At 42.1% G+C, this 16064-nt stretch overlaps 1 protein-coding gene across 7 annotated transcripts in view; it reads left to right on the forward strand.

The window, feature by feature from the left end:
* The window catches only part of TTC7A (tetratricopeptide repeat domain 7A), a 171010-nt gene that overhangs the window by 65515 nt on the left and 89431 nt on the right, over positions 1-16064 (forward strand). For all 7 annotated transcript variants that reach the window (XR_009747200.1, XR_009747199.1, XM_061475309.1 and 4 more), the window contains 3 exons: positions 502-619; positions 6991-7048; positions 10085-10157. Coding sequence is in view for 5 of the 7 variants with exons in the window: in XM_061475309.1 (XP_061331293.1) it covers positions 502-619; positions 6991-7048; positions 10085-10157 (249 nt within the window). In the remaining 2 variants the exon portion in view is untranslated. The remainder of the gene's footprint in view (positions 1-501; positions 620-6990; positions 7049-10084; positions 10158-16064) is intronic.

Genomic DNA, 16064 nt, shown 5'->3' on the forward strand with positions numbered 1-16064 from the left:
CATCCTTGCAGTGGAGTTTTACTTTCTTGTTTTACCCTTGTAATTTTTTAAAATGAAGTAGAATTTGCTTAGCTTTAAAGACATTGTAGAGCAAAACTAGGTGGTCTTTCTTTGAAAGAGGAAACTTGTTAGACCTTTGAATGTACTGCTAGGATAGTATATAAGTAGTTGGTTGGTCTGACATTTGTATTTAAGGTTGCATGAGTGGGCATTGCCCCTGAAGGGCAATTAAAAATAAGATAGTGTCCATCATTAACCTTAAACATGTGGCAACATTTTAGGGTTTAAAACAAAACCAAAACTTTTCTCAAAACTGTGCTTGTTCACCAAGGTCTGCTAATCTGACCTTCTACATCCTCCTTTCTATGGGTGTTTACTGTGATCACTGAAAACCCTTGTATGAATGATTCTCCCATCACTTACAGGTAAGTTTAACAGGATAATTTTATTGAAGCAAGTACAGAGGAAATGCCTACAAGTCTCAACCTAACTCTTTTGCAGCTGGAAGAAGGAGAATACTTTGCTAAAATGGTGATAGACTTGGGTGAGGATGCTGGAGAGTCCCTAGCAAAGGGTTACCTGGCTCTGGGCCTGACATACAGTCTTCAAGCTACTGATGGTGAGTTATCCTGTTGGTCAAGTATATTGTATGGACAGCATCTGTTCAAAGTCTTCAGTGCAAGCATAGATGGAAATAAATCTATTAGAAAATCTGCCTTTAGTGCTGGTTGGACATGGAAAATAATCATATCACAAGACAAATGGGGACTGTTCAGTTGCTCAGGGAACTGTCTTCTGTGGTAATGAAAGTGAAGCTTTTAGGTAAAGGAAGAAAGGCGAATCATTACTTAGGAGGTGTTAATCTGACTGTAGTCGACAATGCTTGGTGTGTTTTACATGAGTGTTTCTAATACATTTATTTCACTTATTTACACAACAAAAAAGTCAAACTTGCCATCTATTTTCATATCTTTGTCACCCACTCGTAACTCACATAGAGAAATACAATCCAAGAACTGGAGCCAGAAATGCCTGACTTTAGCTCCTGGCATGATACTGATTCCCCACAGAGATTGAACCTCTCTGTCATGTCGTTTCTTTCTCTGCTTAAGAAGTAAACAAGATAAAAATACCTACCTCACTGGTACGTGTGGATGTTGACTAGATACAGACACTGAATGTGAGAAGTATTTCATTTTAATGCTGCTTGCTTGGGTTTCGAATGACTGGACAATGGCCTCCTGCAGATTTGGTGCTGGGTAGCCAGAAGGGCTTGAAGTCCTTGTCTTTGGGAGAGTTCTAGGTTCTAGCTCTGACATTCATCAGACTCACAGGTGAGAATAGTTTTTGTTTCTTTCACAACTTCTAACATAGGTAGAAGGCCTTCTAACACAGTTTCTTTGAATAATGGCAAAGCTAGTGTGTTTCATACTCATTTGGGCAGTCCTGCCCACGTGCAAGCAATGGGATCTCTGCCAGATGGGTCCCATAGAAATAAACCAACTTCTTCCAACAAATGAACCTGAGATAAAGCTGACTGTATGGTATGCACGCTGGCCTTGCAAGTTACACCAGAATTCTGCAAGGCATATATGTGGAAGGGGCTTGTGCTCTTCTCTAGTACATGTCAGTGTGTTTTTTCAGCCAGCTGTATCAGATCAGCTGTTCTGAGAACTGCTTTCCAGAACAGAGGCTAAAGGCACGGTAGCTCTCCTCATTTCTTCATTTCTCTGTCTCAGAATAGCATCCCCTAGAAAGTTCATGTCAAAAAACATGCGTCCTTTTTAGCCTGGACTTTCTTATATATATATATATATATACACACACACACGCATATATCTCTCTCTATATATAGAGAGATATATAAAGTTCATTCAGCGTTGAGTTCCGCTTAACAGCCTGGCTTTTTAGGGCATTTTGCCTAGGTTTTGTTTAAACCATCCCTAAAGCTATACAAGATCCCAGAGACTATTTTCAGAGATAGAGGTTTTATGTGTTAGTCCATTATGATCTATTTGTTTATCCTCTGTATGGAAAGAAAGTGGTTTCTAAAGAATGGAGTTGTAGGGGCGTGTACTGTACTCTGGCTCTAAAAATACTTTGGTGCACCAAAATGTGAGTTGGAAACTGCTTCTGGAAGAGAAATCTTTTGAGTTTTCAATTAGTTCAGATGTTGTAATAAGCGTCCTTTTTAGTGTAAAAGAAGCAGGCTTCACAGCAGCTCTCTTTGATCTTTTTTCCAGGTTAGCATCTGATTCATGTTGTGAAACAGTGGAATATCTGCCTTCTCCTCATATCTCTGGCATTTAAGTCATTAGGGCTTTCTGAGGGAAATTTGAGGAGTGTATTTCCATGTTTCAGGTTATATTTTAATAAAATGGATTAAGTCCTTCAAAAGCATACTTACAATGATAATGAATGTGGGATAGCATTTTACTAGAAAATGTCAAATTTGCACTAACAAGCTGTTTTTCATTAGCATCCTTATCACAGTGACGAAGAAAGAGCAGAACATGCTGAAAGGAAGACAGCAACTCCCCTGTGTAATCCTGCCTCATTCTGTCAATCTTGTTTATCATTGTGTTTAAACCAGTTCATAGTGACATATGCAGGCACACAGTCACACATCTGTGCATATATATGTGATTTCCGTAACTTTCCACTTGAGTTGACTTTTGGGGAGTCAGCATTCTCAATGGCAGCTAAGCGTTTTAGGGACATTTGACCAATTGCCTTGTAAAGCTTACAGCAATATATCAAGATGACTTCCATCCAAGGTTAAGCTTTCTAATTTAGTACATCCTTTCAGTAAATATTTCTCTTCCTGTGTGACAAAGGCACTGAGGAGCTGTATTAAAGCCTTTTCTTTGTGACCTGCAAAAAGCACATTCTATAAAGTAGAGTCAGAAGAGGGAGAACCCTACTGAATGATGCTTCAAAGAACTTATGGGAGCCTTTGATAAAAAGTCACTTTACAATGACTACATTTACTCCTGGATAAAATAAGACTTCCTGCGACTTATGCTAGGTAGCAGTGTACATGGCTTCCTTGTTCTTAATGTCTAATTACATGTTTCTTGGAATAAGTCTTATTGAACTATCAGAAAGGTGTGTCCTCAGAGGAAATCACTGCCACTTTTGCCTCACTCTTTGAAGTGCAAATCTCCTGTTCATTCACAACATCTGTCTGTTGCTATCCAACTTTTCTACAGACTTGTTCCCAATGGGTCAATGTCAGTAGCAGACCTTTCTCTTCCTCTTGTAATTCCAGTTTTGACATCAGCTGTATTGTCATCTTTGCCTCCCTTAGGTCTGGTGAAGAATCCATTGAAGACAGGGGAAGGTGAGATGGATTTAACGAAGGCAAAAGAGGAAACAACAGCTTGAGAATGCATTGTGAAATACAAGTGCACTTCTGATTTAACAGCACCACCTCACATCTTGTGAAATCCCTGTAGATTTAACAGACCCTCATCCTTTCAGAGATGAGAGAATGTGCTGTATCTTCATTTAGAATTTTGGTGTAATACTTATCTTGAGCATAAGGCCACAGATCAGGGGCTGAATTGGAAACTTTCTGTTGGTCATTGTGGATTTTATAAATAGTATGCTGACAGCAGTGGTTAAAAAACAACAGTAGACATTGCTTATTAGTGAACGTATCCATCATTTTTGCTTCTGGAGATAACTCAACACATTCAATCTTTAATGATAATTCTGGGTGCTAAAACTGTACACCTTGCCATGTTAGGTGTCTTGGCACAGATGAATGTTTATTTGAAACCCAATGATATCTGCCAAAGGATGCATAACCATTGGTGTTTTTAGTTTGGATCAGGAATGTATTTTTGAAGCCAGTCTTTCCATCATCCCCACTTATGTTGTGAGTCTCATAATGGAACAGTTTTGCACAACACAAACTGACTTCTTTCCCTTAAAACTAATGCACTAGATAAATAGACCTGATTATGCTGCAGCTGCAAATGGGTGTTCAGTCTGTGGGACAAGACTAGAAGTAGACCCCTGTCTCCATGTTTGTAGGGCTGATGTAAGGATCCTCAGCATTAAGCGTTTCACTCCATGCATTCACACTTACTGTGCTACATCTGCTTGCTAGCACAGAACTTGCCCTTCTCTGTTTTCAAACGTGACTTTAGGGGTTTTGTATTTAGGTACTAAAATATCGTGGAGGATCCTGTTGACTTTTGGTAAGGCTTAAGGTCCTTTAAAAGCCTGGAGTGCTTTATACAATAAATCTTGGGTTCCTAAGGTGGCATTTGCGAAAGTAGTGTGTCTTACAGGAATAAGTAACTGCTGAGGTTTCAGAAACTTAACCTCCCCTGTGCTTTCTGCATCACTGTGGTAAGACTGCTTTGCAGTTTGTTTTAATCCAGGTGATTAAGTCACTGCATTTGAGGTGGTAGAACTGCAACAGCCATGCTCCTGGTGGGTAAAGTTGGGTAAAGGCTGAAGGATGCATTAGTGCTGCCAACATCAGAAAATGGAGCATGACTTTCAGCAGTTTAGCCAAACCCACCTGATTCCGTCTGCTTGGTGTAAACTTTTCTTTGAGCTTTTCAGCAATACAAGTAGGTTGCAGTGATGACCTCTTGAACAATCCCAGAGGTAGGGCATTTCTGCCAGTATCTCTGGGAAACCAGTTTCAATATCTTGCCACCCTCTGGAAATAATTTCTTCCTCATATCTAACTAAATCTTCCCTCTTTTAGTTTAAAGCCATTACCCCTTGTCGTATTACTACAGGTCCTGGTAAAAAAATCCATCTCTTCATCTTTCTTATAAGTCCCCTTGGAGTATTGAAAGGCTGCTCTAAGGTCTCCCCAGAGCCTTCTCTTCTCCAGGATGAACAAGCCCAGTTGTCAGCCTGTCTCCATAGGAGAGGTGCTCTAGGAGTAGAGGGGGAGAATATCCTCTCTCACCCTGCTGGCCAAGTTGCTTCTTATGTATCCCTCCCTTTTTCTGATTTATCTCCTTTAGCTCCGAAGGCCCTTTAAATAGCATGGTTAACTTGCAGCATCAGCCCTCAGTCTTGTGAAACATGAATTTCAGTGTGTTTGTTCAAGTCAGACACAAATCTAGAGATGAACAACCAGATCTCCAACTGAGCTGTAGCTGAAGATGCAGTTCATATTGTGGGAGGTGGGACTCGCATGCTGTTTCCCAGGAGTGCAGGGGCAAAGCTGACAAGCTGTAATAACTGCATTTCCATCACATATTTTGTGCTCTTTCTGACTACAAGCTGAATGTCAGTCAAATGCCTTACCAGATGGAACCTGAAAGTCCTAGCTTTTCCGTTTGATGTTTATTTAGGGGGTGGCAAATAGTAAGATTCCTTTCAGTCTTCCCAATTGTATGGCATCTCCAGAACTGCTTTGTAACTTACATAAGGAGTCTTGTAGTTTCCATGAGAAACAGAATCTGATGTATTTTTCTGGATGACTGTTTATAGCTATGATGAAATCCTTCCCGGTGTCTCCTCAAGCATTTTTATGTTTAAATCAGGCTTGATACTTTTAATTTTCCTCCTCTGTTACCTTTTCCCAGTATTTGGCAATGGATGTGAATACTCAATTTAAGGTTAAGGAGAGTGTATTCTAACAAATGCTGCATTTTGCATGAAACTCCATATCTTCAAATTTATTCTTCAAACTGCAAGATTTTTGTTCATTTTTTACTACTTAGAGTAGATTTTGTGCCATAAGCAATTTTCGATCTTTGTGATGTGGGAAATCCTAAAGGTTGCTGTTTCCCCCAAATGAACCTGGTGTTTTGGAGAACTTGGAATATGTAGGAATAAAGAAAGGTCTGATCACTATAGCTACTTTGGCAAAATAAATTACTTCCAAAGCTTCACTCAGTGGCGTATTGCAGGATCCAGAGAATCTTTGTACATCTTGTAGAGCACAAATCTCTCCTCTAAACTTTTAAGACTACTTGAATTTTATCTGGGTTTGTTGTTTAATTACATACTACTTACTTTCTGTTCTGGAACTTACACTGACTTGATATATGAAGTCAAATATGTTCATAGGTGCATGTTTGCTGATGGATTAACTACTCATCAGTTCTTTGTACTGTCTCTCTGTGGCTTTCAAATTCAAGATGGGCAGAACAAGAAGGAACTGTTATGCAAATCCTAAAAACTAAGATCCAGAACAAGACAGCCAGTGTGCTTCTGAAGAGTACTGCTAGCTTTCCAGATATTTTGGATCTGAGGAGTCGTGCTTCTCTAAGCAATTCCTTCCTTCCCCTTGCTCTTCATCATTATATCTGATGACATGCTGCATAACAACAACTTGATTCTTCTTCTCCTTTTATGGTTTTGGTTAGGAATTAATTCACACATTTGAGAAGTGAGCCTAATGGGCAGGATCCTTTAGTCAAGCAATTAGAGACTGGAAGGAGGGCATTAGTGGCTAATGCCGCACATGAAGGTTGCATAGAAGTAGCCTGAAAGACTGTTGTTGGTCTCAGGGGAGATGGTGTGTTGTCATAAAGCTGTCAGTTTGCCTCTTGGTGTTCCCTGTTCAACCTGCAGCACCCTCCTACGTGAAGATGGTGGTGGGGACGGGCTGTGTCTGAGTCAGAATATGCTGCTAGTTACTGCTTTTAAGCATATACACCAACCTGGCAGAAGGCTTGTTTTGTGCTTAGTGTATCTAGTTATGCTGTGGGCCCTTCTCCTCCCAGACCCTTTCACTGGCATATGTAAATAAAAAACGCCTTGACATTTCAGACAAGGAAGTTGGAAGAGTCTTTAATATAGGTGAAATTGAGAATTCAAGTGAAAATGCTGGTTTTGTGCTGCTTTACAGACAAAATGGCACCTTTTCCAGCCATGAACACTCATACCACCAGATGTCCACAATTTTTATGCTCCCAGTTTGAAGTACTCTGTGCATGTGTAGCTATTTATTCAATCTGAAATGCTGAATTCAACTCTCAAATGGCATTGTATCTTCTCCTACAGCTACTGTGAAGGGCACTCAGGATGAATTGAACAAGAAAGCGCTTCAGGCTTTAGAGAGGTGAGTAGTAATCTTGCAGATACTTGCATTGTCCATTCCTTTGGATGAATTCAGAATAATTGCTGGTTTTCATTTTCTTCTGTGTAAGGCTTCCTTGCCTGAAAGCTTAGAAACAGTTCAGTAGATTTCAGCAATAGTCTATCAAACCCATTTCCTGTGATGGCTAAATCCAATATTTAGATGAATATCCAAGGTAAGAGTACCTGTTCTGCCACTAAACAGAAATAGCCTCAGCTGCAATGAGATAAAAGGTGCTGGGAGATGCAGCTTCCTCAAGTGATGCCAGCAGGCAAATGTGGAAAGCTAGTTTTGTTTCCATTCCTGTGTGAAGCTGGCTTCAACTCCTGTTTCCCTCATGGTGGTAAAGTACCTTCACCATCACAGGGTGTAGGCTGCTATGAGATGACCTGGCATCAGTGCGTGTAACAGGGAGAGGATGGTGGCTGTCCTAATGAGTGTTTACATGAGCTGTTGTATGAAAAGGGGACTTTAGAACTAGTGGTACAAAGCAGTCACTACTCCCCTGTTCTTCACCACTGTATTTTGGGGGGGATTCTGATCCAATGGCTTTGGCCTGAAAGTATCTGCGGATTAAACTCTGCAATTACAGTTACCTCAGGTAAAACTGCTTGGGTTAAAAACCCTTTTTGCCAGCACTGGTGTGGGAAAGAGGTGAGGTATGAGCTTCCTGACCCTGTTACAACTAAGTTACACCACCCAAAATACACGAGGTAGTGTTTGGGCAGTTAACATTGTAAATGTAGATGCCTACAGAACTAAATGAAGTTTATATCATCTGTGTTTTGGGCTGAAGTACCTAGTTCTGGGTTTGGTGTGGTCATGAATGCATTACAAAAGTGAAAAAAAAGTGAGATCTCTGGTGTCTCAAAGTACAAATACAGCAGGTTGAGCATGTTACTGGATCTTAGCTGGGTTTTTGATGCTCAGCAGGGAGTCCAGCGTGTTTGTCTTGCACTGGTTTTGCAGTGGTTGCAAGAGCACTTCAGCAGTGAGCTGAAACCACAGATGTAGTTTTGGATATGTATTCTGTGGAGATCTGAAAGATAAATTTGGAAAAGCCATTTATTCAATCCCTTTTTAGATGAGGAATGCCCTTTCAGTCACACTAGCTCCTGCACTAAAATGTAGTACTTCTGCTACTGCCCAGGTTACCAGTGTCATCTTAAATGCCTGAGTTTGGTTTCTTTCTTCTTTTATTTTTCCTTGGTTTTCACCTGGTCTTAAAGTACATGTGTGGTCTCTCAGGCTGTGGTTTGCCCTGTAGCCATCTTTGTAAGTGGCCTTTTCAGCTGGAAGATCAGAGCAAATATTTTTCTAATACCTTTTGAGGAAACCAAGCAGTAAAGTAATAACCTTTGTTTCCATTAGTCTCTTGTCCCATTCACCCATGTAGACTTTTCTCTTTTACCTGGTATTGGGGAGGCTATTGAAGGTTTCATACAAGCTGGTTGAAGGAGGTTGCTTTTGCAACAGCTGCTCCAACAGCTTAGGGCAAAGCTGGGTTCTACCTTGTGGAGACTTGTTTGGTTTGGGTTTTTTGCTTGGTTGGTTGATTTTGGTTTGTTTTGTGGTGTGGGTTTGGGGTTTTTTTTTGGTGTTTTTTGTTTTGTTTTGTTTTTTGGGAGGGGGAGGCTGTTGTTTCTGTTTTTCCCAGTTGGATGGAGAAATTAGTGACTTGCCTGTACTAATTCCATCTTGATGTCTTTGGCATTGTTTCAGACGCTACCTTCATTTGCAGAGTTACAGGGCACATTCAGTTCTTATTGAATTAATTCATTCTACAGCCATTAGTTATAAAAGTCAGCTCCCAGCAGCTTCTTGCTTGCAGGCCAGGATGGCATTTGAGAGGTGGCTGCCATTAAAATGGTGTGTGGTTTGATTTTTGTTTGTTTGTTACCAGCAAAGGTATAGTTTTGGCAGGGTTTTTAACCACCAGCCTTGTCAGCCGTCGTCTCTCCCTCATAAAGATGTTAATCGTGCTCGCTCTGGGCAGGGCAATGCAGGTGCAGGCTTCCCTGGTGTCCTGGAATGCAGCCCAGAAAGAGGTCAGGAATGTCAGTTGACTACAAGCGACTTTCCTCTTCCCTGTCTCTCCCATGTGAAATGAATTCCCCATGCTGCAGAGCTTAGTCTGTAGGTCAGCAAGGGGAGTAATCCGCTGGTGCCTGGGCTAGGCTGCCAGCGTGGCATGAGCCAGTGCCCCCATGTTGCTCCTAGGTTAAGGTCCCCAAAACACATCTTCATGTTGCCCTTGGTTAAGGGCTTCTCCACAAACCAGGAAGCTCAGACTGCAGTTTCATGCTTGGTGTAGTTGGAGAGGGATAGTTCTGTCCTAGTCGTCCATCCCTTTTCCCTGCCTTGCACAAGCCTTTGCCAAGGGCTTCCACATCTGGTTCTGGAGACACTGCATCCTTCACTAGCTGAACCATCACTGCAGTGAGCACTGTTGCCTGCTGTGGGCTAGAAGGTAGTATCTAACAGGTCTAAGCTTGGGAGCTGAGAGCCTTGGCTGTGGTCCAGTCTCAGCTCCTGCCATCAAATCCTGTCCTTTCCTCAGCATCTTCCCTTCCCGAATGAGGGGTCTACTGTCAGCAATTAGACTAGAAGCTGCAGGGTGGAGGATGTGTGTTTGAGCACGAGCTCACATAAAGAAACAAGTTGGACAACTATCCCCCTCACCTAAATTACTTAAAATAATGCTTTAATCGTTTTGTATTGAACTAAGAGCTGCTTTACCCATATCAGTTACCCAAGTTCCAAAACATTAAGTGTCATTTAATGAAGGAGCATGTAAGTTGTATAATAACCCATCCCTTTGAGCCTGGCTTAATCAGGCCAGCACTGATCTGCTTTTTTGTCTAGTTTTTTGTGTTCTCCCCCATAACTGGACTAGTTTTCTGTAGGAGAGGACTGGGTTTTGTTCTGTGCTTTCGTGTGTGACTCATGGCAAAGGAGTTCTGCAGAGTACAATCTAACAGTCACTTTTCTTTTTGTATTGCATGGTCGTCCTTAAAGAGCACGTGAGTTGGCCCCGGAAGATCACCAAATCATCCTCTACTTATCACTGCAGCTGGCTCTTGTCAGACAGGTATGTGCAATAACTGGCAACCACTGAGCCATGAGAGGGTGGGCAAAGGGTAATCCTGTTGAACAAGACCTCTTAGGGCGGCGAGGCACTGGAATGGGCTGCCCAGGGACGTTGTGAATGCTCCATCCCTGGCAGTGTTCAAGACCAGGTTGGACAAAGCCTTGGGTGAGATGGTTTAGTGTGAGGTGTCCCTGCCCATGGCAGGGGGGTTGGAACTTGATGATCTAAAGGTCCTTTCCAAGCCTAACTGTTCTATGATTCTGTAAGACCCAGACTTGCTCAGCAGGGTCCCTTCCTTCGTTGTAATCAATAGCAAGCAGCCAGACTATATTTATGTAAGATGTTTTTATTATTTTTATTGTTATTTTTGTTAACTTTTATTATTACTTTTAAAAATAGTAATCCTGTAGCACATGGAATGACCTTCCGTAAGGCATGCATTCAGCTCTTCACCCCTGAGCAGCGCTGTTCCCACTTGGAGCAACTTTGTGCGGGGTGAGCGAGGTGTGTTTATTCCTGTTCCCTGGGAATCACGCCGTGTCCCGCCGCTCCGGAGGCTCTCCCGTTACTGCCCGGTTCTGTATCACACAGATCGCATGCCCTCTGCGCTGGGGATTGGTTTATTCCATACTTGGGCACGTTTGGCGTTAGGCTTTGACGGGCGCTGGAGCTCTGCAGCGAGTGGGATTAGTTGGCATTTGAGTGCTGTTGCAGGTGTTAACTCATAAAAATTAAGCTGATCAGAAAATACACCGCACTGCCTTTCAGGAAAAACATTTGGGCCAGGCTGTATTTTTCTATCCCTTCCTTTTATATAATTGGGACGTGTTCTGTTTCTCTGTCCCTTCTGTTTAAAAGCCAAAGTCTTCATTGGAGCGGCCCCTATTTTTTAAATGCTTCTCTAGCTAGATGTGAAATTTCATCATCACAGTTTCCTTCTTTGGCAGGCTTGCTGCTTGCTGCAGTTTCCTCTCCTTAGTCTACACTACAGAGCCAGACAGTTGGATACTTCTTACTTTCCTGAGCTAATTAGGGGAGCTGTGTGTTCATTAGGTTAAACTCATTGTTCCAGGAGAGCACACTCTTGATAATGTCACTTCTGTAACCCTTTCATAATGAGAGCAGTGTGTTGTGAGGTAGCCTGTGATAAGAAAGGATTATTAAAATGGCTTATTTAATATTCTCATCTGCCTACTGGCTGCTTTATGGTGCAGTTTGCTCAGGGTCTTTCATTAAAAAATATCCAGCTACCCGTCTTTCTCTCACAGCTTTTGCCTCTTAGGGAGGTTGTCTGATCTGCTGCCTCTTGTGCTTCTTGCCATGAGTTAAAGCATTACAGCTTTTCAGCTGCTATCCTTAAAGTCAGGATTTTTGTGGTCATTGGTTCTTTGTTGTTTTCGCTCTTACCGGTCCACTGCATTTTAACTCATTACCCTTTCTTTTTCTCCAGTTGAAGCCTGTCTTTACAGTGTTGTTTCATAGGTCTCCTTTCATCATTTCCCTTCCCTCCTGTTCTTTCCATTCAGACTCCTGTCCTCAAGTTCACTTTCTCTTTTTGTCTACCTCACCTCTGTATTTTCATCCTTGATGTTCTGTCAGTTGCCCCTGCTATGATAGATCTTAGTGTTATGTAGCGTCAGCCTGACCCCTACGATGCTGCTCCTGCTCTTCTCCATCTAGTGAGATATAAATCTTTAATGCATACTTGGAGAGAGAGGAGATACCTGAGACATCTTTATTTTTAGACTGCTGTAAAATATCCTGCTCTCCTTTTGCCAGTTTACTTAATGATAATTTGGTAATGCATTTTTAATTTCCTTAATTATTTAAAGTATCTAATATATTCTTTCTGATTAATTGAAAGATAAATGATACCTTTTTTTGATGGATTGCATTAACTATTGAATGTCAGGTAGGGCTTACATCAGGCAATGCTACAGTACCAACAAATGTAGGTTATAATATAATACCTGAATGTTAATCTCAACAAACGGGCCTTTTTGTTTCCATGGTCAAGGTCAATAAATGCAGTAACCTTACCCAGCACTGAAAAATCTAGGTATCAGTTTGCATAGATAACAGCATTTTCATGGAACAAAGCAAGAGAGGCAGCTGACCAGTAGAGAGCCAAGCGAAGCTGAAGCAATTCATCTTCCTTGGAAGACTCTAGAATACTTCCACCGGCTCTTGTCTCTGTCAGCACAGGGCAAGGGAAAGTGGAAATGGAAAAGCATCAGCTTCCCTCTGACCTGCGATGAGGACGTGACAAGATGACAAATGGTTATAAAAGGTTTTCACAACTGCAAACCACCAGCAACCAAAATGAAAGATGATGATGATGTGCTTCGTGCTTGTGTCTGTGGATCTGTGTCTTAAAGACCACTGGAGTCGCAGGCAGGACTGCAGTGACTCAGGGGGTCAAGGTCAGCCCCACAGCACTTGAGGGTGGATTTTCAGCAACAGGCAGGTAGAATGCCCTATGTGTAAGGAGGCTCTGACTCTATTTCCCCCAAAGCTGTAGTGCCATGAGACCGGGTCAGTGTTTGCTGCAGTGGTTCTCTCCCACCTGCAGCGCCTGGCTGGCAGCCGGCCGAGCCCAGCGACAAATGAGACTTGTAACTCCCAGCTCCCGGTGGCTGGTTCGGCTGCTTCCCCTGTTTCTGTGGTAACAGCATTTGGATCAGCAGAAACAAGGTAGAATGAACGTTTTAAAGCTCACTGATTTTAATGCCTTGCCTTGTTTTTTAGCAGGCTGGTTTCTATGGAAATGACTGTAGAGAGTCAGCGCTCTTGTTAATTTTAAATGCTGCTCTTCTTCTCGCTTTGGGTGGTGGTGTTGTTTTTGACCTTGAATGCCATGTAAATCAGTATTGGGTACATAAAAACAACATATGGGTGTTTAGTACCATTTTAATACTTGATTTGATTTGACCTTTCTTTGCATGAAAATAGGAAGGGAAAGACAGCCAGGGGCCAGCAGCTGAGAATTAGAGGTCTCACTTATCAATTTCATCTGTGGGCTGCCAGCAGACCTGAAGTTTCAAGTGGCAATATCCAAAAAACACTTACTGCCTTCCAGAGTGACTGGATGTAAAAATAAGATAAACATCAGTTAAGGTACCAGAGAAAATATTTAATCTGTTTTCCCCACAGTTTTTAGTCTGGTTTCAAGAAGGCGAGTCTGCTGCCTTGCCTTTGCCCCAGGAGGGGAGCTCTGGTTTAGCAGGTATTGAGAGGTGCTTATTTCAGCTGGATGTGGGTAGTTCTGGTCTGTGTTTCTGTGTGTTCCTCCCCTGCTGAACAGCAGAACACTGCTTTTCTGTCTAGGTCCTGGCCTAGATTTTACTTAGGCTCAAAACCAAGTTGAGGTAAGAATTAAGTAATAATTTAAGTCACGGATATGTTCGCCCCTGTTTTCCTGAAGCCCTGGTGGACTGTAGCAAGTCTGTTTTCAGTGGAAACTCTTCCCAGTCAATAAAACTGTCTCTTTTCTGCAATCTCCATGCTATAAAAAGAGAGGGAGGGGATAATTTTAATGGTTAATTAACTATATCTCAACTGATGCGGAATTATAAGGCCTGAAAAGCCCTCTTATGAGATCCCATTTCATTTACCATCCTAAACATGCAAGCGAATTCTACTGCTGGGAATTATTTTTAACACTCATGCTCCTTTCCTTTTTATACCTACAGTTGTAACATCCCAGCATTGTTTTTAAGGAAGCATATAGCATTATTGATATAAATCCTGTTATATAAGAGGCAGCCTAAGCAATCCATATTGTGGCATTATTTTGGTAATGCTGCAGGATGCTATTTCTGGCTTACTGCAGTATCTTTGCTTCCTGATCAGTGTGATCTGAATATACCTGTGTTGCCATACAGAAGACGTGTGGTATATTTATTAACAGAAAGATGAATCGGAGAAGGGTAGCATCTTCTAATTGCAGGCCCTGCTCGGACTTGCAGCCTAGCTGAAATAAGATTACTTCTGAGCACAGCACTTGTAGGGAATTTAAACTGGCAGCCTACCTCTGATACAGCCCTGAAGTTTCAGGGTGCCATCTGGGCTGCCAGCTTCCATCTTTCTCATATTACAGAGTTACTTAAATAAGCAGGCTGTGGCATCTGTCAATAGGTTGATGATCTCTGCTCTTCAAAAGAAGTTTATGTTGACTTCTGCCAAATATCTTGCTCTTATTGTTCTAGAAATTTAGTTTGTGTTTTGTTGCATCTGGTCTGTTGCAGGTTGTTGTTTTGTATAATGCTTCCCGTAAAGAATAGAGTCTCATCATATTATTAAAGGTTATTTTTTCTTATCTCTGTGGTGTTTGCCATTTCTAATTAAGCAGCAATACTGTGTAGGCTACTAACGGTGTTACAGCACTATAAGGAATCCATTTGAGCTCAAGTTAAACAATCAGGTGTCAGGGATGCATGATTAACTTTCAAAACCAGCCAGTGCCTGTGACTCTGGCACTAGAGTGAAGCACTGCAATGAGATATTACCATTGCAAGCCTTATTCTGCAGAACAGGGGGAAATTAATTTAGGTTGCATCTATTACAGTAGTTTGCAGGGCTGGCCACGGCTCACTTTTGTGATGCTTTCTTTCACATGTATTTGTTTCATGTATGTTGCAACAGAACTGGGGAGCTTCTTTGATAGCTGACCTGTGTCAGGGGTATGAGCTTGCAGCTGCGTGATCATCAGACAGCTACACATATAAAGCAGCCTCAGTGACTTTGTATGTGGATGTGCAAGTAAGGTCAAGTATCCTTACAGTTTCAAAGCCCCTCAGTAAAGACACTACTTGTAAGTATTATTCTTTCTCTGATTCATACTAGCAAATTAGGATCACCTTCCCAAGTCTTTGAATCGAATCATAGAACAGTGGAGTTCAGCAGGCACCTCTGGAGATCATCCAGTCCAATCCCTGCTCGAAGCAGGGTCAGCTGGGACAGGTTGCTCAAAGCTCCCTCCAGTTGTTTGGTTTGTAGGTCTGAAACAAAAGAATGGAAAAAATAAGGTGTCTTAGTCCTGAGGAGAGCCTTAGGATAGCAGCTAGATAGATCTATCAGGATAGATACCCTGAGGATAGCAGACCAAACATTAGATACCTCTGGTATACCTACTGAAGAGCTCCATGGATGGGGAGATCTGGGCCCACCACAGTCTCATGCCTGTTGTCCTTGTTCCAAGTTGTCCTTTCATTGTTAGTGTTTTTACATTGTAAGAAAATGTGCCCTAGGGAGCTGCTATGGGAACATTAGTGACTTAAGCCAGAGTGTTTAGCTTTGCAGTGGGCTATAACGCATGTGGTTCAGGTAGCTCCACTGACAAGCAGTAATTCAGTAAAGCTGAGCACTCAGTCATATATCCCAACCTGAATATAAGCCAGGACATTGGGCAGTTTGGAAGCTTTGGGCAAAGGCCAGTTTGGGGTTGTGTCTTTGGAGCAGTTGCACTGATCTCCAGACTTGCATGTAGTCACCAGTAATAGAGTAGTTGAGTAACTTGGCTTGCGTATGCTCAGTGAGAGAGAAATGTCACTTGCATGTTAGGATTAAGTTGCGCTATGAACAGCGTATGTACCATGCTCCCTGAGGGACACCTGGCATCTACAAAACCAGCAACCTCTGTTGTAACAGCAGGCAGTGTCATTGTGCTTTCCTTAGTTACGTGCTACCTGTTTTTCTGGGTGATCTGTGGAGGTGGTGGGAAGTCATGCTGGTGGTATGACAGTGTCTGCAGAGCTTTGCTAGGTGGGAAGTTCTCATAGTAGGAAAGAAGGAAATATATTCTCCATCCCTTAAGGGAAGGGGGGGGGGGGGGGGAGGGAATATATATGAGGAAAAGAAATATATTCATTTTCTGTCTTGCTTTCTGCAGGCGTCCAGGGGCAAACA

Source organism: Pezoporus flaviventris, unplaced genomic scaffold, assembly GCF_033815535.1.
Source record: "Pezoporus flaviventris isolate CSIRO_AGI_PZ_B2104156 unplaced genomic scaffold, CSIRO_AGI_Pfla_v1 ptg000083l, whole genome shotgun sequence".
Taxonomy (NCBI): domain Eukaryota; kingdom Metazoa; phylum Chordata; class Aves; order Psittaciformes; family Psittacidae; genus Pezoporus; species Pezoporus flaviventris.